Source organism: Stegodyphus dumicola, chromosome 1 (genome assembly GCF_044657685.1).
Source record: "Stegodyphus dumicola isolate Sdum_Otavi_A_Nest chromosome 1, ASM4465768v1".
Lineage (NCBI taxonomy): Eukaryota > Metazoa > Arthropoda > Arachnida > Araneae > Eresidae > Stegodyphus > Stegodyphus dumicola.
This window is the reverse complement of record NC_140768.1, coordinates 262842542-262867308: the sequence shown is the minus strand read 5'-3', so window position 1 is coordinate 262867308 and position 24767 is coordinate 262842542. Positions and strand designations below refer to the sequence as shown.

Below are 24767 nucleotides of genomic sequence, written 5' to 3'. Positions count from 1 at the left end.
GATAATCGCCGGATAGTTTAAATTAGCCAACTACGTTAGATATTTGTATCTAGCTTCGGCTATGTCTATTTTAGTTAATATTATATCAGTTTCTTATCCTGATTTAAAAGTCCGAGTGGAGGCTTCCCTGTAAGCCTGAGAAAGGGTCATCTGTTATCATTTCTTTAAGTGACTAAAGGGGAATTTTAACCCTTCGCGAGTCTACGTTGTATGAACTCAGCGCTAAGTACACATAATTCTTGTTTTATTTATTGATAATTGTATATGGATACTTGAAACACGTTGCAAGGGCTCTACAGGCAAACACGTGTCATTCTGATTGTGATTGATGAATGATTAAGAATTTTTTTTCCCTGTTAATTAAGAATTTTTCCTATCGATTAAGAATGTATTTTTTAAATATATTAAACTTTTGAAATGAGGAAAATTTTCTAAAATTCAATTATAATAGTACTAAAAAAATTTGAATGCTGTAAATTAGTTTTTCTATAAGAAAATGCAAATTTTTAAAAGAGGATACATATGTTTAGCTGAATACAGCAAAGCACGAGAGCGCATAATCTGAAAGGAAAATATATCTTCGTGAAGAACTTTCTAATAGAAACAGATTTATATTTATTTATATTATTAGAAAAAGAAAATCATACGTCTCAAAACATCAAAGGACACACAGACTGTAAGGTGCAAAATTTTCAATTAATTCAAACACTTTTGCAATTAAAATTTTATTTTCTCATTTGGAAGGTTTTCAGATGTAAAATCGATAGCTTTGCTAAACTTTTTGGTACTTTTAGAGATTATACCTGTACTTAAAAATTCTTAAAGTGAATTGCTTCATAAGATACACTTCTGTCACAGCACTAACGTTGTAGAAATTACCTTTTAATTCGAAATTTAGTATCTTTGAGGATTGTAATTTTTATTTTTAAATGTTTTTCTCCGTTTCCTTAGATAACGCTGTCTCTGGTGGCATGCTTACATGATAGCAGAATGTGCGTCAGTAAAATAAGACTTATTTTTTTTGACAGATTGACGTGGCATCAGGCGCATTTGGAAAGCAGGCGCTAACATTAGAGCTAAGTGATTCGATTGCAGAACCTGACGGTGGTCCATCTTTGAAGTTTATTTGCACAGATGTGACCTGGCTTGTTAAAGTTTTTGTAGTTTTCTCTCTTTTAGATTGACAGATCGCGTTTTCTCAACAACAAGCATGAGGAAATGCATCGTTTTGCTGACACTAATTGGATTTCGCGTGGATCCATGGCAGCGGAAGATTCAAAATACATTCGCGGAGATTTATGCGGGTTTGGTCTGAATACCATACACTTTGTTTTTTATTTAAGAATAGCTTCTTACAAGAACACAGAAAACTATAATTTCTGGCTGCGACGCACCGGTTGACAACCACAATCTCATTCAGATTAATGCTTCGTTAGAAAATATAATAGCAGATTTCGATATATTATTGGAAAATGGCTTACAAGTATTCGAATTTTAAGAAATTAATCCAAATCTTGTGCATTATGAAAGTAATGTCGGTTATATATTTATAAAAATTCCTGTTTTAAATATTGTTATTATTATTATTAAAGTAGTATTTGCAAAAGAACTCTGAAATGTGCGATTTCAAACATTCAGACTAGAAGTTTTCATTGTAATTGGATGTTTGTGGATGTAAATGTAAGGAGAATATTTTATAGTAAAAATACACGCAAAAACAAGACAGTTTCCTTGCCAAATCCTTCAAGAAAACATTTGGCCCTTAGATAGGTAGCGTTTGTGTGCTTTGCCGTATTCGACTAAACAAACATAACAATAGAAGTATATCACTTCTGCCTATTCTTTTAAAAATGGTTTTGGCCCTTAATTATACTTACGTTTCAAAAATCGGTAAACACGCGTAAATTTATTTCAAATGATTATAGAAAATATGCTTACAAGAAAGATCATAATTTCTGAACTAATGTTTGGAGAATTTCGTATTGTTACTGTTCGTTATATGCATATAATTCTCCTCTATCTGCCTACGAGTACTATAAAAATTTGGTTCAAAGCTTGGTCCTCCAAACCCCGTTAAAGGAAACCCTTCTCACGCATTCGGTGGGAATGGTGAAACAAACCAGTCATATCATCTCCAGCTACGTTGCAGAAGTGTGATCTGTTATGTCGCTCGTGAGAAGGCTGAAAGACACACAAACAACCAAACCTTACGTAGGATTCAAATCTTCATCCTAGAATTCAGGCTAACAATCAACCACCGCTAACCCCTATACAGTCCAGGAGGAGACAATAAAATGAAAGTAATTATTTTTATTATTACACTTCGTTCTCAGATCAAAAGGCAATTTTATTTAAGATTCAAATCCATTTAAAGACATTTTGACTAAAAGAATACATACAGAAAAAAATCCCTCTTCCTTAAAAGTTCGCATTTTGACAAGGAGGATTTTCTCAGCTAAAGTTTTCCTTTCCTAGTATTTTAGTTTTTCCCAAGGGAACTGAGGCATTCATTCTGTATCTAGCACCAATACCAGTTTTAATAACTGTATAGTGTCTCGTGTTCTTTGCAAACGTAAACAAACGACAGTTAGCAGACTGTGTGAGGAATTATTCTCAAGTCCTAAATTCGACAAAGTGCACAGAAGGGTGTAAAGAACCCTTTACTAACCCAATATAAATTTCTAAGATGGCCCCGAATCGTTCTTACAGAAGCCAACTCTTTTGGTATAACTCAAAAGATAACAAGTAATGTAAAATCAAATAGAATTAAATTAGCCTAACGGCCTTTCACAGGTTTCTTAACGCGTAGGCAGGCTCTGACTCGTAAAAGTCGGTGCAAACAAGATTAATGGCTAGAAGCGCTCAACGCCGAAAAAATCTAATCTCTAGTAAATTAAATATAACAGCGTGACCTTGAGGCAGGCATAACACGCTTTAAAATCTCCTTCCGAAACCTTCCTTTAAATACTACTCTTGCTGCCTCATTTGAATACACACGCGCTAGGTCGTTAACATTCTGGTAAGAAAGCGTTAGTTGAAAATGAGAATAAGGAATAAAAAGAAAGTTGTTTTAAAATAAAATTAACTGTTAGGTAATGAATTAAATAAATTCTCACAACTGTTTAATAAAATGTATTATTAATATTTCTATTAATAGTGTTTTCTGTTAATACTGTAATTCAGTTATACAACGGAGTTTGTCTTATCTGAAGCTCTAGTGATGAAAATACGAGGTCATATTCTGAGACTGAAGAATGCACGCGCTTGCATGCGACGTCACTTTGTATGTGGAAAACCTTTCGTTAATGCCAGCATTTTAAATAAATAGCTGTTGTTGGCAACTTCTTTAATTTAGGTTAGGATAATTGACACAATATGTTATTGCCACGTTAGTTCTCTTATTGATATTGAAAAAAAGTAGTTATATTACATTAAATTTAAATGACGACGTCTAGTGTTAAGCTGAAGTGTCAAAAGTCTTCGTTTCCTGGTTTGGCAACAAAAAACTTATTTACGAATTGGTTGTTGCTTGGAAAGAATGAACTGATTTCAATTTTGCTTTGGCTGCTGCCTGCTCATATGGCAGGCTTGCCCGCTAGTGTATTATTATTTCTTATTAGCCAAAGAATACTGGTTATTTTTCTAAAAGGTTTTTATTTTAAAGAATTTGTTGTAGTTTATACAAAGATTTGTTTTGTAACATGTCTTCGTATGATGTAGGTATTAAATAAGGCAGGACAGATTATTCCTCATAACATCATTTTACTCTTCCGAAAAGAATTAAGTATTTAAATTTGCTACGGGAAATGCTGAAATTTATATCTGAATTTGGCAGTGTGAGGTCTAAAAATGAATTTATTATCAAACATAATGCGTAGGTATGTAGTAGCATATTTTTGGGTAGCATATTTCTTCTCCAAATAAGATGGAAGTGGACGGTAGGGGGTCAGGATTGCTCGTGTTTCGTAACAGAATTGCATCTGATTTATTGTCATTAATTGAGAAATAAACTATGCTTCTAGCAAATCCAGATAATCTGCATTTGGCTAGAAACATTTTCTAGTGTTTGGGATTGCATCAGAATAACTATGCCGTCAGCGAAAATGCTATTTGAATTTTAGGACGTCGTAATTGTGATTATATGATAAGGAGCTTATGACTGAGCTCTTGGGTGTTGTTTCTTTTATCGGCCACGCCACCGAGTATGCTTTCCAGCTGGAATACTGAATATTACTTTATAGACAGCAGCAGTCATATACATTGCATTACCTAGAATAATTTAAAATTTTATATTAGTTTTTCTTCCACTTAGGTAAGTGCTGTAGTTTATCACTCGTAATAGATTCTTAGATTGTTTTCATTTGATAAAAGATAACATTTTTTGTTAATTTTTTACATTTAATCAGTCATTGACTAACAAAATGAAAGATTTAAAAACAACGTACTGCCATTTTGTGAAATAAAGGACAATCTTCTCCATGCCCTCACATGTAGCCAGTTCTCAGTATGTTACTATTTGGCAAAGTGTAAGTTTTTTTTCAAGTTTATCTTTCATATTCAATTATTTTACAACTGATTAATAAGGGATTCAAAAGCAGTAAACATAGCTTCAAATAATATGTCTTTATTTTTTAATAATACAATGAAAATGTTAAAACGAGCGAAATATGCAATTGTAGCAATGAAATTAAAATGTGTTTAATTACAATACATCCAAATGAAAATTTTTATGAACATTTGCAGTATTTTTATAATAAATAAAAATTGTTTTAACACATAATTACATAAATGATAAGAAATCGTTCACTTTTTTAATCATTATGATTATTATTTTTTTTTTATTTTTTTTATTTTTTAACATTTATTTATTTATTTATTTATTTATTTATTTATTTATTTATTTATTTTTTTTTTTTTTTTTTGAAATAGTATCAAGGATAGAGGCAAATATTTACGTAATTGCTGCTGCTAATGATACAAACAAAGATTAATCATTTATTATAAATATGAAAAGGAAAAGCAAAAACTGACAAATTATATTGTAATTATCTTTCTCTAGCAATATGTGTATGCCCGATACTTGAGTGTTAGAGCAACCACCTTCACACAGTTTGGCGATTTTTAAAAAAGAGAAAAAGTATGATGATTGTATTTCAGAAAAAAATACTTATTAATACATACACATTTTTACATACATATTTTGGTTTCACTTAGCTGTTTATCCTGAAACGGTCAATAAACTTAACTTACAAGTGAGTTTTTTTTTTCTTTTGTTCTGATGGACATTTCGTAATGATCGATTTAAGAATAAGTTCAAAGCAATCTTTAACGGTGCTCGCGTATTATCTCGTCGATCGCTGGCGGAAATTTCAGCAACGGTCGCCAGTCGTTACTGCAGAATTCTAAAGTATACGGTCATCCATAACTGATTTATAAATCGCGCTACTTGGACTGCCGACGGCATAATACGTAAGTCATTTACCACAGTTTCTTCATACATTTTACTACAAATTTTTCCCTTTTGATTTTGTGGTAAAATGACGCATTCCTTCAAAAATTTTCCCACAGTTTCTTCAGCTTCAAATAAATTCCAAAAGTGCATATTTCAAAACTCAGTTTAAGAACTTTCGAACTCGGGGTACAACAAAAAAATATATACGAAAATAGCGATGTCTTGTACTGAAATTTAGCCCACCAGCGGCCGAGCGGTAAAATCGCTAAACACTGGTAGTTCGGTCCGAGGTTCGAATCCCGCGAACGGGCTGACTGCGTGGGCGTTTTCGTGGTTTTCCCCATGTGTAACGTGTATACGAGCCAGTTTCCTTTAGAAAGTCCTCCACGAAGGCATCCCTCCTCTTAGGCGAGATAGCCCTCGAGGCTTTGCCATAATCACACACACACCGATTTGTACTGAAATTTAGACTTAATCCAAATATAATTCGCACATTTTTTATGATTTATTTTAAAAATTTGTATTTATAAATACTTTTTTTATAAATTTTTCGAAAATGCCTTGTATTATAACCTATAAAAATTTTATCTCCTTAAGGTAGATGTATAATTTTATCTCCTAGGCACACCTGCAAAAAAATTAGTTTTTTTATTCAAAATTTTCTAAGATATACGTGAATTTACATTTTGGCGCGTTTTGAAATTTGGCGTATTTATTATAAGCGATAATAACGAATATGGTTTACGCACTTTGTTAAAATTATTTGAAAGAATGAACGATGGTCCCTTTTTAACCTCTCGCGCATCAATGAAAAAAAAAGGAAAGTAAGTAGGTTACTATAAATTAAGAAGTTCGCCAAGTAAATTATTCTTGGCGCAAACTGAAAAAGAATTTGCCTTTTTCAAAAGTAAAGTAAAAAGAAATTCAAAAGTTCCGTAAATTTCGCCCCAAATTTTGCAAAATTTAATATTTAGGCATACTCTGAGTCGTAGAATCGAAATATGGAACAAAATTGGAATGTCATTTCAGAAAAAGTCCTATTTTGTGTCAAAATTATTATATTAGAACAATGGTAATGAAATGGATGAATTATGAGGAGGTTGCCAATATAGGGCTTGAACGACTTTCAAACTTGAACGACCCTCAGAGTTCAAAAACATTGTGAGGAAATCTTCTGTATTGTACCTATGACGCAATCACAATAAACTGCTAACGACTAGTGCCAGGAGAAATAAGCTTTCCGCAGACTTGCTATGAAATACCGACATAATACAATCATGAAAACTTCGGAACTGTGAAGCGCTACATTCCTAACCTGCATCTTGACAAACAGTAAGGGGTACTACGGCTCGTACAAGCGTAAGAGAAAATCTGTGTTGATGGAAAACTGAATGGAAAGCACAGTACAATATTATTATAACATTTATGTAAAATAATAAATTATATTTTTATTTATTTACTTATTTTACTAACGCCTTTGTAGTCAACAGCTGTGAATTTCTCCTTAATCTTCTTTATAATTAGTATATATTTATAAACATAAAGTTTTCCATCTAATGCATTTCTCAAGATTGCAGAACAAAACGTCTTCCCTACCGCATAGAGAAACCTCAAGCGATATTTGCTATCATTTTGCCAAATTAGATTTAAGAAAATATATATATATATATATATATATATAAAGGAAAATTCCGGTAGTGCGAGAAACCTGTTTTTCGGGATCTGTTTCTGCCATTTAAAGAGATGTTATAGTAATAAAATAATGTAATCTGTAACAAAAGTAAGTGAGCTTAGTTTTCATTATCTTTCAACTTTTTGAGCACTTTTTTATTCCAGAATTTTATTGTTATTCTCTGCAGAAAAGTGTTTTTAGAGTATCTGAAAACTACAGTTGAAATAAATCAGCCCAAGGAGTGAGCGTTTTGATTCTTTTGATTGCATCAGTATCACTTATTCGATTCTTTCTGATTTTCCCCCATCTTTGTACACCGCTCTTGATTCACTCCCACTCTGAGCGTATTTTTCAAGGTCATTGTTAGTGAGCTGTGGATCGTAAAAGAGAAGTGATTCACTTCAGTGAGCGACCGGTTTCGATCTGATCCCTTAGAAGGAGCGGTTTTACCCATCTCTATTGCAAAGAATCTACTTACAGATTCTTTGTCTATTGTGCCCATTAAATATTATATTTCATGATGCATTACTGCTATTACAATGTTTTTTTCATAAAGCTTTACGCATCATTAAGGTTGCCGCCATCATGTTAGATTTCACAGCAACATCTATATTCGGCCTTTAACAGAAATATACCGATGTGCGATATTGAAAATGTAAATAATAACTAACGTTGGAAACAAAAACCAAGCTGCATGAATGTATTTTCATGGAACTGTTAGTATAACAATTAAATTGTCGTTTTATCAAGTTTATATTCAATAGGTCATCTGTGGGAGTACAGCATTAAGTGTAAAATAATGTAATGTTTTTCTGCGCATATAATCTCGATATACTCTAAGATACTAGTAGTATGATTCAGTTCCATTCAACAGATAATTTAAACATATTTTTCATAAAAATTAATTAGTACGCAATTTTGCAAAGAATATTAATTTTATCCTCACCACTCATGGAACATTTTAAATTTTTATTTCCAGCTATATACCACATAGCAATATTTAGTTTCTTGTTTGTATAAAAGCTTTTAATAAAACGTAAATTTGAATTTTATGTCTTCCATGTGAAAGTGAACGCATTGGGTTAATAACTGAATTCAGAAATATATAAGAAAATAGTAAAATCATCTCTAATATTAACTAGTCAATTATTTTAAAAAAGGGAGAAAAGTAATAATCTGTTTCAAAAGCTATTTACGAAAATGCACTCTTTATTGATGCTTGATACTTTAAGATATAAAAAATAAATTGCAAAGAATTTGAAAGCATAACTGCGATTTGTTATAGCCTTTATATTCAGATTAATCACCGAAAATTTTACTTAATACTAAATACGTACACAATATTAGTGCATCTAACTGAGAGAATTAAAACATTTATCATTGTACCATATGAGTTAGCATTGTTAGGTAAAAGATTTATAATTGGCATTATAAAGATACAAAACCGAATAAGTATGTTCTTACTGTATTTGACTTATCTTAGCTGCAACAGTTTGCTAATTACTTTCTTATCTAATAAATACTTAGCTGACATTAACGGGTTATGTGTTGAAACAAAATGTGTCAAATTCAATGTTAAAGTTTCTACCAAAGAGGAAAGTTCTCAGAAACCGCATGGCGATGATTGTTTTTTAATTTAATAATTGTGCAAACGTGCATGCATACACTCATTGTTTCCAATCTAAGCAGCTATCATAAATATCAAAATTATACGTACCATGTTTTCTGTAATGCACTTCCACGGCATATGCCTAGCAAAGAGCAGTTCAGCAGCACTTGTGTTCATAAATTCGCAACATATATGCGTGTTGGTAATTCGAGACAAAATTATAACTTCACGTAAGCTTCCTTTAATAAAGATAATGAAAAGAAGAAGGATGTGTATACTTCAGGAGTAGAAGCGAGTATTAAAAAATCAGATTTGATAGGAAGATGAACAATTAAAATACTAACAACGAACAAAAATTTAAATTAAACCTAACAAGGCAAAACATTGTCTCATTGTCGAATCTTTCACACGCATAAAACTTTAATGGCGTCTTTCCAAGGTTCATATAAACACGGCTGTTTCTGCTTCTAAGCAAATGAGTTGTTATCTGCTATGATTGCTCCATGTCTTGCCACTCTTTGGTAAGGGTCAAGCGTATGTTTACTGGGAGTGAAAACGACAGTAAATTTCCAAACAATGACATTCTCACGTGAAAACTTTAAAAGCGTTTCTTTAGCATTTTGTTTTTTTTCGCAATATTTAAATTTAAAATTATTAATACTTGTCTAAGAATAAATATGAAGGGAATTTGGTTACCATAAATTAAGAATTTCGCCAAACTGAGAAAAGTGTGCCAATATAAATTTTTAAAATTTCTCGTTATGTTTCTCATCAAACTTTGCAAAATTTAATACTTAGGCATAATTTGTGTCGTAGAACTGAAACATGGAAAAAAATCGTTATGTTATTTCAGAAAATGTCTGATTTTGTGTCAGAATATTTATGTTAGAACATGCTATATATAAATGTAATATATAACCGAAGACGCGCTTTCGAGACATGAAAAACGCAAGTTAAACTTCATCAATCGACCCAGTAGAACGGGAGATACAGAACTGATCCCCCCTTTTTTTTTTCCAAGGTGTACATTTTTATAGAATAATTAATGACCTTGTAGAGACATTAGGATTTTTTTGGAAGCAAAAGATATTGAGAAATATGCAACGCCCTCGCCGGGAATCGAATCATGGACCTCTGAAATACCGGTTCAGTGTGCTGAACACTACACCACGAAGGTACGCTAGGAAAACGGGAGAAATACCTTATATACTCCCCTTTTTAAAGGGTGACTGGGGTTTCAGGGGACCCACTCGCCAAATCCTGAGTGTGGAGATTCATCATCCCCAACCCTTTTAGTCCGGGAGCCACTGTAGAGACATTAGGATTTTTTTGGAAGCAAGAGAGATTGAAAAATATGCAACGTTTTCGCCAGGAATCGAACCACGGACCTCTGAAATACCGGCTCAGTGTGCTGACCACTACACCATGAAGGCACGCTAGGAAAGCGGGAGAAATACCTTATAACCTCGTCTTCCACAAAATATTATTCAAGATTGTTTTTCATTTACAGTTTTCTTAATTTCCATTCCTTATTTCACTGAGTGAAACAGTTTTAAAATAAATCTATAACAGCTCTAAAATGTCTCTCGTGTCTTGGCTACATTTCATTAACGTAGCGATTCATCTGCTTTACAGGAGTTTTGTGTTTCTAACTCTTGCTAGAATATTTGTTTACTTCTGAATGTCTGACTTCAATTAACGGTATCGAACAACTTGTATTGCTGGTTTCATCAACGACGGACATCGTAATCTTTTAACTTTACCATAAGTGCATCAATATACTCGTATTTGTTTATTAACTCTAGTACCATTAATGTAAGCGCTAATTAACCATAACAGTAGTAGTGCTATTAAAATTGGCTATTAATGTTAATTTGTATCTAACTTATTTGCCAAAGTAATTTTGTTTGGTATATGTGTGCAATTCAGGTTAATTAAATGCAGTAGTTTTCATTTATTTTAATAATTTAAAATTTTATAGTGCTATCTTTAGCCAGACATTTATATTGTCGCAAGTAAAATTATTTAAATACTTTTTATGTTATTTTTTATTTCAATATTTGTACAGTGAGCATGTATTTTTATTATTTAGTTTAAAAATTAACAGACATTTTATGAAATGTAATTCATTTAAAGGCACTCTTGAAAAACACTTGCGCATACTTTCTTTTTAATTTCGCAAGAGTGTCTACATCTGTGTGATATTACATGAAATTCTATATCGAAGCACTTTCTTCGCTATCAAATATACGTCTTTGCGTCTACAACGAAGCAAAGCAATCTCTTAGATTACCTCCTAAAAGCTGTCATCTCTGGAAAATCTACAGGGTTCCGGGAGTAAGACGGTAGTCAGACATCGGTACCTACGCTTTAAATCGGTTATGCCGCTTTCGAATTTCTCTCCACCAACTGCTTAAAAACGTACGTACCGCTACTGCTTAACTTTATCCTAACCATTTAGAAATGCTTATAACGCAGGTCTTCTTGACCACCTAAACCCGATCTTCCCGGAGGTTTAAGAGAAAGGTGTGCATAGATAACTAAAAATAAACACCAATCAGAAATAATTAAAAAAAGCTTCAGGAAATTTTCAAAAGATGTTTTACTTTTGCACGTAATATCTTCCTAACATAATTATCAAATAAAAGAAAAAAATTGGGAGTTATATATTTTCACTCTTGTCTACTGTATAAACAGATTACTGAAATTAATTTTACAACACAGAATGGTTACACTGAAGTGGCTTGCTATTTTACTTCAAGTTATTTTAATCATATATTAATGGGACAGTTGAAAATGAAAATTGTCAGTTACAGTAAAGTTACAAATCTTATTATCTTTTGAAGATTTAATTTTCATTTTTTAATTGGATGAGGCGAGGAATTAATACTTAACATTTATATTATCATTATATTTCTAGAAAGATTTTAAGATTTATTTCAACACAATTTTTATCAAATCTAATCAGCTTTAATAGATGACACAGCAGGTTTTTGAAACACCTGGCAGGTTTTTTAAATTAATTTATCTAACAATGTCAGTTGTTTGGAGTATCAAAATATAATTCAGAATTTGCATTTATCCTTTTGTTTGTCTAACTCGATTAGGGCAAAGCGCGTAAGAATAATCTGCCTAAGGAAGGAATGCCTTCATGAAAGGCTTTCTAAAACAATGGACCATATCAGCATGGCCACAAAATGTTCAAAACCACAAATATACCCACACATCCAGCCCGTTTACATAGCCAGCCTGTCCAAACTACCAGAATTCAACAGTCTTATGACTTTTCAGCATTTCGAAATTAAGTTAATAGCTGCTACAACTTGGTGGTTAAGGAGATTTGAAAGTTCTCATTCAGTGTCGACTGAAGACACAAATGTCTTGTATATTTTTATTAGCACAAGAGGGGCTATTGTTCTCGAAATGGGACGACACTTAAAAGGGCGTGTCGCTTTACAGACTGTTGCTACTAAATACTATTGCTCAGTATTATTTCTAAAAATATTAAATAATGAAGAATCTGAATGCATGTATACTATATGTATGTTCCCCGCCTTGTGAAAAAACAACAATACCTAGAGCCATTTAATTCTGAATAACATAGTCCTTTAATATTTTCTAAATATGTTGTTGAATTCAATTTTAACTTGTTATTTAATAAATAAAATTAACACATACAAAGTTAATAATAGGAAGACAATTTTTTGTTAGCCATCTTACTAAAAAAACTGAATACTGATACGATGAACTGAGAAAAGACTGGAAATATATGTAAATCTATGGCATTACTTCATCGGGAATTCCAAGCATAAAAAAAAGACGGGGTAGCATGAGTAGATGCAAGAGCAGACTGGTAGACTGCGAGCTGAGCGAAAGCGGGGAAGAGGAACTTAAGAAACTATGTTGCGGGACCCCACTGAGATCTGAAAACTTTCAGGTTTTTTAATTATTAAATAAAGTAATACTATATTTATATCTTAATAGGATACCGATTTCCAAACATCAATATCATATGTCAAATAATGCTGTTATTGAGTACATTTAAATGTCATTTTGCAAAGGGAAGAGCTATGAAATTATGTCGGTCCGGTAAAATAGAAAGAGGGAAGGCATCCATTATCATCAAAGACATCTTTGGTGTTGGAAGCGAAAAGTGTACAACATAGTTTTACTTTGTAAAACAGTTATTTCTTAGTAATATTACCTCTGTAATCTATGGAATTTAGCCCCATTCTGCATCACTCACCCCACGAGCAGCTATGATATCAATTATGCAAATCATGCAAGAAATTAGAAATAAACAGTTGCAACGTTGGTAACAAAGTGTCTTATTTCTTCCAAATTTCTGATAAAACTGGAAATTTCTACATATTATCGTCTAAATCGGTATGATCTGTAAAAATTTCTTGCAGTTTAACCCCAAAATATCTCCTGCGTCAGCTAATTCAAAATATGGTTTCGAAGTAATAACTTGTTTATCATCTGCAATGTCAGGAAAATCATGTAGGACGCAGACAACCATCGTGAAATCACTACGTGCTGGAGTTACAAAAAAAACAACTCAACGTGACCTTGCCCTTGAAATCGTCTGACATTTCACAAGAAGGCGTGGAAAGTGACAGATGTACCTGTCTGAGTCTAAAAATATTGAAAAATTATTTGATAATCATATCAGAACCTAAATTTTTCACCTCATGTTTATGCCCCTTTTAACCATCTGCATAAATAGTATATTATATATTATTTTCTACTTCACAGACTATAGCTTGTAACCTTATCCTTTCCTCTCTTGTTCCAAAAAAATGCAAGCTAGTTCTTTTATTTTCATAATGCTTATGTATTAGGAAACCAAGCCTAATTAATAGACTGAGAATTCTGAATAAAACATTTTCCTTGGTTTCTGATTTTCTAAATTTTTAGTTGAATAATTATACTAAAGATTATAAAAATTTTATGCAATTCTTAGTTTGCTAGGTTACTTTGACATCGACATAATCATACTGGCTCGTATTTCAGACAAATCCCACATATATTATGACCCTACACTTTTGAAAGTATTTTGCAAGAGGGGGGTAAGAACACATGGGCCTGCTTGTTTGAGTTTGATGCAATGAAGTGTAGGGGATCAGCCTAATGTGTTATGGTGTGTGGATTATTCGATATCTTGATGGCAATTTCGAAACTCGTACTCACTAGATCGTACAATCTGGAAGTTGCTTTGCCGTGAGTCTTCTGTAACTGAAAAATGTCGTGTGACTTAAAAACGCTTCCGGATAGCAATAGGAAGGCCTGGAGTTCGAGCCCCGCAGAAAGCATAGCTGATTCTTTCTTCAAAATACGTAATGGCTTTACAATTTCTACAAAAATTTATGAATATATGCTTACAAATTTCCTGTTTGGAAATTTAATGCGTAGAATATAAAAATTGTATGAAAACTATATTCTTATATAACTATATTCTTATCTTATATGCATGTTATTATTGTACAGTCTCAGATATAATTAATGTATTTGCCCAAACATAAGATATCTTTACATATAAAAAGACCCTGCAATTTTTAAGTATTTGTACAAGAAAAGATAGGCCTGTGTATAAAACAGCCTCGTATATCCAAGCTTATAAAGTTGTAAGCATCAACTTAAGAAAGATACTTGAATTATCTACTGTTCGATTTGCAAAGAAAAAAAAGTCATTACTTAATTATCATCGACATAGCATACATCGAAACACATGCATTTTGCTCCAGCGCTCCTGACTTCCTGGAAGATGGATCTCTGGAAAATGAGAAATGTAACAAAATGGTAATTGTGGCATGAAAGGGATCTGTTTCTGATCAAAGAAACAAAAGCTTCTTGACTCAGACACCCTTTGCATAAAATAGGACATCGCGCCGAATAATCAAAAGATAGTCTAACTACGTTCACAATACAGCACAAATTACGCTATCCAGAAGAATATCACTGTACATATTTCTTCTGCTCTATAACTCTATGTACTATTCTATTTATTTATACAGAGTATGTCTGCTCCTATTAACAGTCACTTACTGGACCTTGGAGGCACATAATATGAGGTTTTCGCAAATCGTGTTCGAATATCTATGAAGGTGGATTTTTTGTTATTTTGAACTGTAAAACTAAATAAAACCATTACAAAAGTACTGTTTTCTCTAATAAATGTTCTTCCGGAATTAATATTGTAATTAAACTAATCAATTAAGGAAATATTTCAGTTATTAAGAACAAAGCATAAAATGTATGACTACGAGTAATATACCTTACGGTATTTCTACAAATCCTTTTCAAAAACATTTCAAGAATAAAAAAATCAAACCATCAATTTGGAGATGTATAATAAATACAGTCCCCACATAAACGATTTTATTTTAAAATCTGCATGGACCAAAGTTTATTTCTTGGTTAGTTAAATTGTAGCATAGCCCTCGAGAGCTGTTGAGAGCTATGGAGAGAGATGCCTTCATGGCGGACTTTTCAAGAGACACTGGCTAGTATTCAATTCTTTCTTCAGTCAATCATAAGCCTGTCCTAACTATATTGTTACATGAAAAAATTGCATTAGACACAGAAAGAAAAATAAATTAATAAATAAAATAACACTCAAAACTTGGTTAGGATAGTTAACCTTTGACTTTCTATTGCTTATCTACTAGTTTAAATTTTGCTGTATCTCAAAGCCTATAAGATACAGCATGTCGCATATATTTATTTACATATTTTTTAATACAGCTTTTTCTCAGAGTTTTTTTTATCGGTCTTAAATATGTTTGAATGCAATTTTGTTAAAACAGAAGAATAAAAAAATCTAAAATGTAGTTTTTCCTCTCTTTCCGTGTTATTATTTTTAAAGATTAAAGTCTTAAGATTGCTGAAAGAGTACTCCAGAAACTTACAGACTTAAGCTATTTTTTTATCATTTGCTGCCACAGCACTTATTTGCCGTATTTCTTTGTACGGTAAGTGGTATCTTAGAATAAAAAAGAAGATAAGTAATGTAGAATGAACACATAGGATAAAACGCTCGGTTTCGAATTCAAATGAAGCAATCAATTGATTTAGTTAATCATCGTTTCTCACAGAATCCACAGGAAATGGCGTTGGGCGTAATAGCATTACTTTCTTGAGTGATCTTTTAAAAGAAAGAAAAAAGACAATTTAGTACCTTTAAACGGAAATTAACGATTTGAAGAAGCATACAGTGTAGCAACTTTGCTAACGGGAATGAAACAATGGAAGATATTCGACACTGTATTTAAATCCCATTTGACAGAAATATAATTCCAAGTCCTACATGAAAAATGATAATTCAATAACCTAAAAGCTCAAAAGACTTCAGTGTAAACATAAAAACATTTTTCTCATTGCATTAATACAAATAAAAACATTTCCTATCAGAAATCTTTAAAGTAAAGTTTCTCAAGCTGGGGTCCTTGAAGCTGTGACGTTACGGTCCTCCTAGACATAATAACTATAAATAATAAACAAAATAAAAACTAAACAAATAAATAAAAAATTAGGTTATATGGTATATGATAAAAAAAATACTGTAAAAAAATGTGAAATGTTTCAGATTTTAAATTACGTCCAAAGGGACGTTTTTTTATTTAACATTTTGGTTGTTACATTTATTTATTAATTATCACGTTCTTCACACTTAAACCGTAAAATTCAGTTCAACAGCAATACGCAAAATTGTTTTAAAATGAGCGTATCTTTAGAATTTGCGATACAAAGACTCGCGCGCTGGAGATAAAAGCCTTTTTTTTTTTTTTTTTCGGTGCAACGTTGCCATTGCTAGCTTTGAAATCCTTGAGTTTGTTAATCAAAAATTCGTTAAAGTTTTACAAAATATGGAATCGATAATAAAACAAATTCCAAATTTGAAATTTGGGCTTCCAGATGCCCATATTCGCAGTAGGATTACGTCATTTAAAATTGGATGGTTCTAGGTGCCGTTGTTTTATCACAATGCGAGTAACATACATTTTTGTATGCAGATTCTTCATTATTTAATTTCTTCAAATATAATACAGGGCGATAATATTTGGTGGCAACAGTTTGAAAAGTGATTCGCCGTTTATAGTGATTCAACGCAAAATCGCAAAACGAAAACAATAGTCCCCTCAGGGACAAAACCCCTTTGGACTAAACATATATATCCCGTTTTTCTCATTACAATAATTTTGCTTCACTGAATGAAAATGCCACTGAATGAAAATTGAAGTCACTGAATGAAACACTCTTCACTGAATGAAAATTGAGGTCCATAATAGCAAAGCTATCGAAGTCTTTAAGACAGAGCCCTTGTGGATAACTTCTCAAACAAACTATTCCGTATTTATATATATTTCATACAGACAAGCAGTATAAACCACACTCAACTAGCCATTTGCATGCCGGTAACCGAATCCGAACAAATTAGCAGTGCTTGGTCTTCTTATACATTCGACTTTCGGTTAATATATGAGAGTGAAAACTAAAATATTAATAGGCTGTGGTCTAATTACATTTTTGTTGATAATTTTATATCCCTATCTGGACTATTTCAAGAGCAAACTTTCAAGTTTGACAACATTACCGAATGCTATTTTAAAAATACCTTATATACTCCCCTTTTTAAAGGGCGACTGGGGTTTTTAAATTCAAATATTGTATTCTTTTTATATCCGATTTTGACTCTTTTTAAGATAAAGCAATAGCATTTTATTTAGCTGAGAGATGTATATTTTAATATTAAAGAAGCGAAAAGAATGTTTTTATTTAGTGTCTCTAAAGTCTCATTCCAAGCACATCTACATTGATTTAAATTTACTCGTCACGAAATAAGTACTTTTATTTCCTAATTGAATTAATTTCTTCTTAATTTATTTCTTGAATACAGGTGAACTCTTTCGAGGAGACAGTTTTCCGAAGTGTACTTCCGAAGTGACCAGTATTTTTGGGAGTATAAACAAGCGTCAGTATTAAACATTACTTCTCTAACAGGACCACCACAGAAGATGAAAACTATCAGAAACGGTAAGTATTCGTTATAGATGGTGGTTCATTGTAATTTATTTAAACAAGTCCACACTGTTGACCTCAATATTACTAGTAATGCGAATCGTCAGTGGAGTATATCCTCATTCCGAGAAAATTAAATATTTTGAATTAATTTGAAATCATAAAACTGCAAATGATTACAAGTAAAACTTTAGCTCCTTTACATGAAATTTTGTGCATCACACTGTAGAGTTGCGCGCCTCCAACCTGCACGCAACAAAGTGGTGACTGCTGAAACTGGGAATTAGACAGAGTCTTGAGAAGGGTTTAAGTCCCTTTTTATTCAACTTTAGAAATTACAAATGCGTGCTCTTGACGCTCACAAACTACGCCGACCCGGCAGTAAAATAAAAATAAGAAACTAAAAGAGATACTAACAAGTCACTAACTACGAGGCTCTCTAAACGTAACTAACCTCACCGCGTTTTACAATACCGCTGATACTTCGGAAAACTCTGAATATTACGTTGAAAGATTAACAATTTGCCTAGGCAAGCACACAGGCCAAAACGCGTGGTTCTTCAATTTCTGACTAACTACCTCCGCGCTCGTGAAGTAAGAAAAGCACACTTCGAACTCGTTTCCTTTCTATTTAACTCAGAATACTTCCGCTGATAATTTGAATCCTTGCGCGTTCTACTAAAAATTTACATACTCTGGGATTGGCAGTTCCAGGAAAAAGTAAGGCTTGACAGGAAAGATAGTTTAAACTTAAAATAAATATAAACCCTACAACACACTTAAGTTCTGCGTTAGTTTTAACAAATTAGTGCAATTATACTTTGATCATTTGAAATGCATTTCACTTGCGTTGTCTTTATTTCATTAATCATACTGAACATAACAGTAGTATGCTTGATGAGCTGGCAATCTCAACTGCCACTCAAATTATTCCCAACTTTCTTATTCTAGCCCATAAATCTGGCATATGTGTTCGGCAAGCCCATGAAGAGACAGCCGAAACAATTGTACAGAATGTTTAAAAATGTCTGCGTAATTAAATAAATATCTTCTAAACGGTTTACCATTAAACCATAGTTTGATTTTCACCAGAAATGAATCAAATGACGTAGGCCGTCCTGTTGTAGCAATTTTGGTCATATTTTAGAGAAAATATACAAAATTTTAATTTTTACACAGGCTTTCTACAAAGGAAATTACAACTGATAAGTTTTTTCGCAACTTACATTTTTTTTAGATGAAAGACATGTTTGTAATATGTAAATTTTTTAAAAAAACAGTTGGTTGTGTTTTCCAAAGAACCAGATGTTTATTTTTAGGTATTTGTCGAGTCATTTAAATTTTATTTTAATTTTAATCTGTCGGTCATTTAGCTGTTTTATCTCCGTTAGCTTTGCGCAGGGTGCCGTGTAGGCGAGACTAATGTTACACCCGCAACCGAGAAATCAACCTAAATCTTACGAGGAAGTGGCACTACACCCTCGGTTACGAGCTGGCATTCAACCTCCGCTAGAATAGAAATACAAAAATTCTTTCACTTTGTAGAGACATTAGGTTAATTGGAAAAGCCGGAGAGATGAAAAATTAGCAACCGCCTTCGCCGGGAATCGAACCACGGATCTCTGAAATACCGAACCACTACACCACGAAGTCACGCTAGGAAAGTGGAAGAAATACCTTATATACTCCCCTTTTCAAAGGGCGAATGGGGTTTTTTTTAGGGGACCCAATCGCCAAATCCTGGGTGAGGAGAATCATCATCCAAACCCTTTTTAGTTCGGTCGCCACTGTAGAGACATTAGGAGTTTTTGGAAGCCGAAGAGATGAAAAATGAGCAACAGCCTTCTCTGGGAATCAAACCACGGACCTCTGGAATACCGGCCCAGAATGCAGAATCACTACACCACGAAGGCACGCTAGGAAAGTGGGAGAAATGTACGTTCACAAACTATTCTTTTCGTAAATTACACGAATTCTCTAAAAACATATTGAGCAAACACAATTATTTGATTTCACGGAGAACTATAATTTAAAATCCAGAATTTTTCTGCAGTTCCATAATATCTAGTCACTTTATATATAACGAGTTTAACTGCTGCAAAAGTCGTAAAATCGCAAATCGAACTATCGCAAATCAGAGATCGTATTCTATTCGAAAAACACTTTAGCTTGAATTTTAAAATTAAGAAAATTTTGCTATGGCATTGAGGTTGGTATTATAGAAAATCAAATGTTTTAATTCTCTAAACCCTTAGCAATCTTTACCTGAATTAATTAAAATGCTGATGTGTGTAACATGAAAATCAAATGAAATCATTAAACGTCAATAAATATGATTAACATTAAAATAGAGAACGACTCTTCGACATTTCAAATTAAACACTTTTAAGTACGTTTCCTTGAGCGTGCTAAACAGCGCTGGCGAGAGTACGACTCTTTCACCGAGCTGTCCATTTCTATCCCCGGAACGATTTCTACTTGTCGGCGCTCCCATCAGGTGTTGTCCCATTCATCACTCGCTGCCAAAATTCCTTTCATCGCGTCTTTCATTCCTCACCTTTGTTTATTTTCCAACCTCCCCCCATTCCGCTTCGTTATGAGTATTTGTTCATGACTCATACGTTTACGCTTCGGATTGTTTCATGTTTTCTTTTCTGTCTCATTCTGTACGTTGCACGCACTAATTCGGAAGACATTTTAACATTTTCCGTTTGTCAACCAATCTTAGCTTTTACACACATCATTTAAGATATGGTAACCGATCTACAAAATACTGTAACTTCGTTGCTCCAATACTGGATGCTATTTTCTAATACAAGTTCAGACTATAAGCAAATGAAGAAACTGGTCATTAAAGTTGTTGCCGATTGCAGCTTCTTTGGAACTCAGTCCTACTTTACAGTTATTATTAACACGCGCAGAAATTGTAGAGTTACACTGGGAAGTAGGAGTACTTGCTTGAAAAAACAGAGGTAGTGTTTTACATACTTTTTTCCTGTGCTTCCATTAGGAATCGAGCAGAAACCAGCTACTACTGGAAGTACGTGTTAGTGGCAATAAGAACACTATAATGGATTGAGTTTTAACGCGATAGCAACCAACATTAAATTTCATGCTTATTTGAGCTAATTCTTCCGTTGAATTTTGTCCTTTGTACATATTGGCGTCAAGTTATTGTCATCGTAATTCACTGATATCGTTATGGATTCACCAGTAAACAAAATTTCATGTACAGAGGAATCTCTCGTGGCGATTACTTATAAAGTGACCAGTATTTTTGACATACATGTTCAATTAATACATACAGCGGAGCACAAACTTAATTCTATACTGGCCCTGGTCCCTTCCCACATTATCTTAAGAGATTCGGCAAACGAGCATCAGAATTGTGTGAATATGGTGCGGTAGGTGATGCAGATCACTTCCTCTTCAACTGCCCACAAACCGATAAACTGCATTTAAAAATGCCAAGCAGTGAATACTGACCGCAATGGGCGGATAATACCTGCGGCAACAAGCAAACGAAAACTAAAATAGAGGAGGTGATCAGGCTATGCTCAGCAAGGTACTAAGAAATTCTCCCCCCCCTTGAGAATTGTATCTTCGCAGCATAATTTTAATAGCAATTCACAACTTTAATTTAATAGCAATACTTCAATTTAATAACAATAACTTAAACTATAGCAATAATTTATTGCTATTAAATTTCAATTTAATAGTAATAATTTAATAGCAATACAACAACTGAAAATCAACACTATAAAAATAGCTCACCCGGTAGAATAGTAACAGGACTGTAAGAGCAAAAGTATTGTAATGTAAGCATATTACTATCCAGTTTGAATGTACTTGATAAAAATAATATTGTAAAGCAGTTTAAATGATATTGAAAATCCGGTCAATGTGTAAATGAACTACAGGTTTACTTTGATTATCTCAGTAAAAGTATTGTAAATATGAATTCAGATAATGTTTAAATGTACACGTAACTGTCATGATTTTATGCAACTATCATATGTAACTTGTACAAGACAATGTTTGTAATTAACATATCTATGCTTATACACAGGCCTTGTATGCCCATGTAATATTTATATTTTTACACGGAGGAAATATTCCCTTCTGCCAGGATGACTATTAACACTCTAAGACTTTTACAACAAAGTCAGGTCAGTGGTTATCTCAGGCGGGTCTCAGTATTTTTGACAGCATAAACATCGATACAGAGTGTCCCCATATACTAAGACAAACATCCTCACAGATGACTCAAATCATCTGAATCGTCATGGTCGTTTTAAAAAGATCTCTCTATGTTTTAATATAATCTAACTATTTAAAGTGGCAAATATGATTAAGCACTGTTAAGCCATAATTCTAGATTATGGACAATTTTCGTGATGACCTCTGCTTGGGCAAGAAAAACTCAGTTATCTTTGTTGACATTAGAAACATTTAGGAAAAGAAGGAATTTAAAATAGTCTTAATAAAAATAAAGAATTTAAAAAAAAAAATTTGAACCGTTAGAATATTATGCATTAATCAAGCACGAAACTTGGTAACTGTTGCTATTTTGCAAAGTCTAAAAAATTTGAATAAATATTTTAAAAAATCTGCCATGCAGCACTTTTTAACTACATTTAATGCTTATCAAAATTCCATTCAGAAAACACCTCCAGTCATCGAACGGGTAAAACTGCTGAATACTGGAAATTAAACCTTTGTTTGTTTGTATGCGAAAGGACTGGCTGTATGGTTAGTTTTCGTTGTTTTCTATATGTTTAAAGTAAATGCGAAATAGTTTTCCTTAGCAAAGTCCTCCGCAAAGGCATCCTTTCCTTTAGGCAAATAGCTCTCGTGTGGTTTGCTATATTCAGTAACCTAACTTAATTGAATGCAGGAAAGATGCTTAATTTGTGTTAAATACCTTCTTGGCATTAAAGAATTTCATCATAAGCCCTAATTTAATATTTTTGCTGACTACGGGTTTGTGGCTGTATCTTTAAATAATCGCTCCAGATGAGCAGGAACAAACTGACAATTTACTGTAAAAACGTAATGGCACAATGAAATAAATAGCTGTAGACAGATCAGTGGGAATGCGAACATTACGCTCCTTAGCGTACGAGAATTATCGTAAATTTCCCAAATCACTCACAAACGTAATTCAGATAACTCTCTCTGGGCCGCTAGCTCTCACAGCTGATCAACAACTGACCCTCCAAGGCCAAGGATTACAGTTTTCGAATTATCTATGGTCAAAAACCATTTACCTCTGGCTCTCAGTGCCGTATTTATATGATACGTCGCGGCCAGGGTGTGGCTGCATTTAGGGTGGTTTGATCCTCCACAGTTTCGGTTTATAAATGGAATACAGTTGCAAAAATATTAATTTTAGATAAAAGTCACATCCTCCCCTTCTGAAATTAAATCCTAGTTACAACCCTGGGCAGGGGTATTATGTATCGCAGGCTGCGGAAAGCTTCGGGAAAAATCAGTTCCTAAAAATGTCTTCTAGCAATTTTTTCATATGGTTATTAAGTTAGCAAGAAATCGCTAAGTGTTGTTAAGCTAAGTGGCAAGTGTTGTCGTAACAAAGTTAACACTTTTGTTGTCAAGTTGAATCTAAAGAACCATCAGAAGCGTATTTGTACAAATCCCGCATTCTGCTTGAGCTATTTTTACAATTTAAACGTTGTTGGCCTGAGACCTGAAAGATCTACAATTGTATATAAGAAATAAATACTTAATTGGGAAGCACATGACCAGAAATTCAATTACATAGAACTTAAACCGTAAAACTATTATCTTTAAAACAGCCAATGATTAAATAAAACAATACACAATATTATAACAATACTGAAAAAAAAAAAAAAAACAATGTAATCCAGTGAATTTAAATATTTACAGAAATTTACAACAGTATGTTTCTAGGAAGGAGATATATTTTTTAAGAATCTACAAATTTTCAGATTCTACGGCATATCCCAGGTAGCAATTTACATTTTCGGTATGAAAGATTAATTAAATAGCTTATCAGATATGCAAATGGAAATTTTCCAGGTCAACTGAATAATCAGAGTGGATGATCAAAATTAACATTTTCTTCGTGTCACGTAAATAACGCTTTTTGTTCCTTATGCGAAATAAAGGAAGTAGTGTTAACTTGAAATATTTCAGGTATCATATTTCAACGGAAATATCCATTTTGACAGTTCCCGGATTCATTCGAACAATTTTTTTGCGTGATGTTTGCATGTACGGACATTACGCAAAACTCTATTTTTCCAAAATGAATTGTAAAATAGATTCAGAACAGATTTTGTTTCGTGACGTCTTTACGTATGTATGTATGCATCTCGCATAACAGCTATTTGCTGTAGAATGTTGAAATTTTGTATATGGTACTGCTTTAACATCTAGTTGTGCACCTCTCTTTTTCTATTGCAATCGGAAATATCAAACGAGTGTGTGTGTGTATATATATCTATCTTCAATAGTTTCTTCTGAGTAGTTATCTGATTTCTTTTTTCGGTAACCTCTGATGTGTAGCATCAACAGATTGGAGGATGTTTGTCTTTCTGAGAAGGGCTGATATATATACCCACTTCCTTACCCGGCCTTTGTTTTCGCAATCGTTGGTCTAGTGAAGCATTTCCAATTGCAGAAGTGCTTTAAATGATGAAAATATCCATGCTTTCGCAATGTCAAATTTTAAAAAGAATTCATTATCGACAAATAACGAAATTTAACTTTTAATGCGATCTTCTGGTTCCAATACTTTATATCTGAGAAAGTTGTGTACCCGTTGTAAAAAAAAAAATAAAATTACAAGAAGTTTGACTGCTATCCGACAAAATTTGACCTGGATATTCAATTTCAAAATCTAAAATTTTTTATGCCATTTTCACTTTCCTCGCTTGTATGTCAATACGTCATTTCACATTTTTGAGTAATCGGTTAATTAAATTAAACTAAATCGATGAAATAAATATAGCAAAAAAGTATGTATAATA

General features: G+C 32.9%; 1 protein-coding gene and 1 long non-coding RNA gene across 2 annotated transcripts in view; one reads left to right on the top strand and one right to left on the bottom strand.

The window, feature by feature from the left end:
* Positions 1-9228, bottom strand: part of LOC118192082 (uncharacterized) — a 28959-nt gene extending 19731 nt beyond the window's left edge. The window contains exon 1 of the long non-coding RNA XR_015044370.1: positions 8842-9228. This is a non-coding gene — a long non-coding RNA (uncharacterized LOC118192082). The remainder of the gene's footprint in view (positions 1-8841) is intronic.
* LOC146999541 (uncharacterized) overlaps positions 1-24767 on the top strand; it is a 385339-nt gene that overhangs the window by 286233 nt on the left and 74339 nt on the right. The window contains exon 3 of the mRNA XM_085810271.1: positions 17633-17769. Coding sequence (XP_085666397.1) covers positions 17633-17718 — 86 coding nt within the window. The 3' untranslated portion in view covers positions 17719-17769. The remainder of the gene's footprint in view (positions 1-17632; positions 17770-24767) is intronic.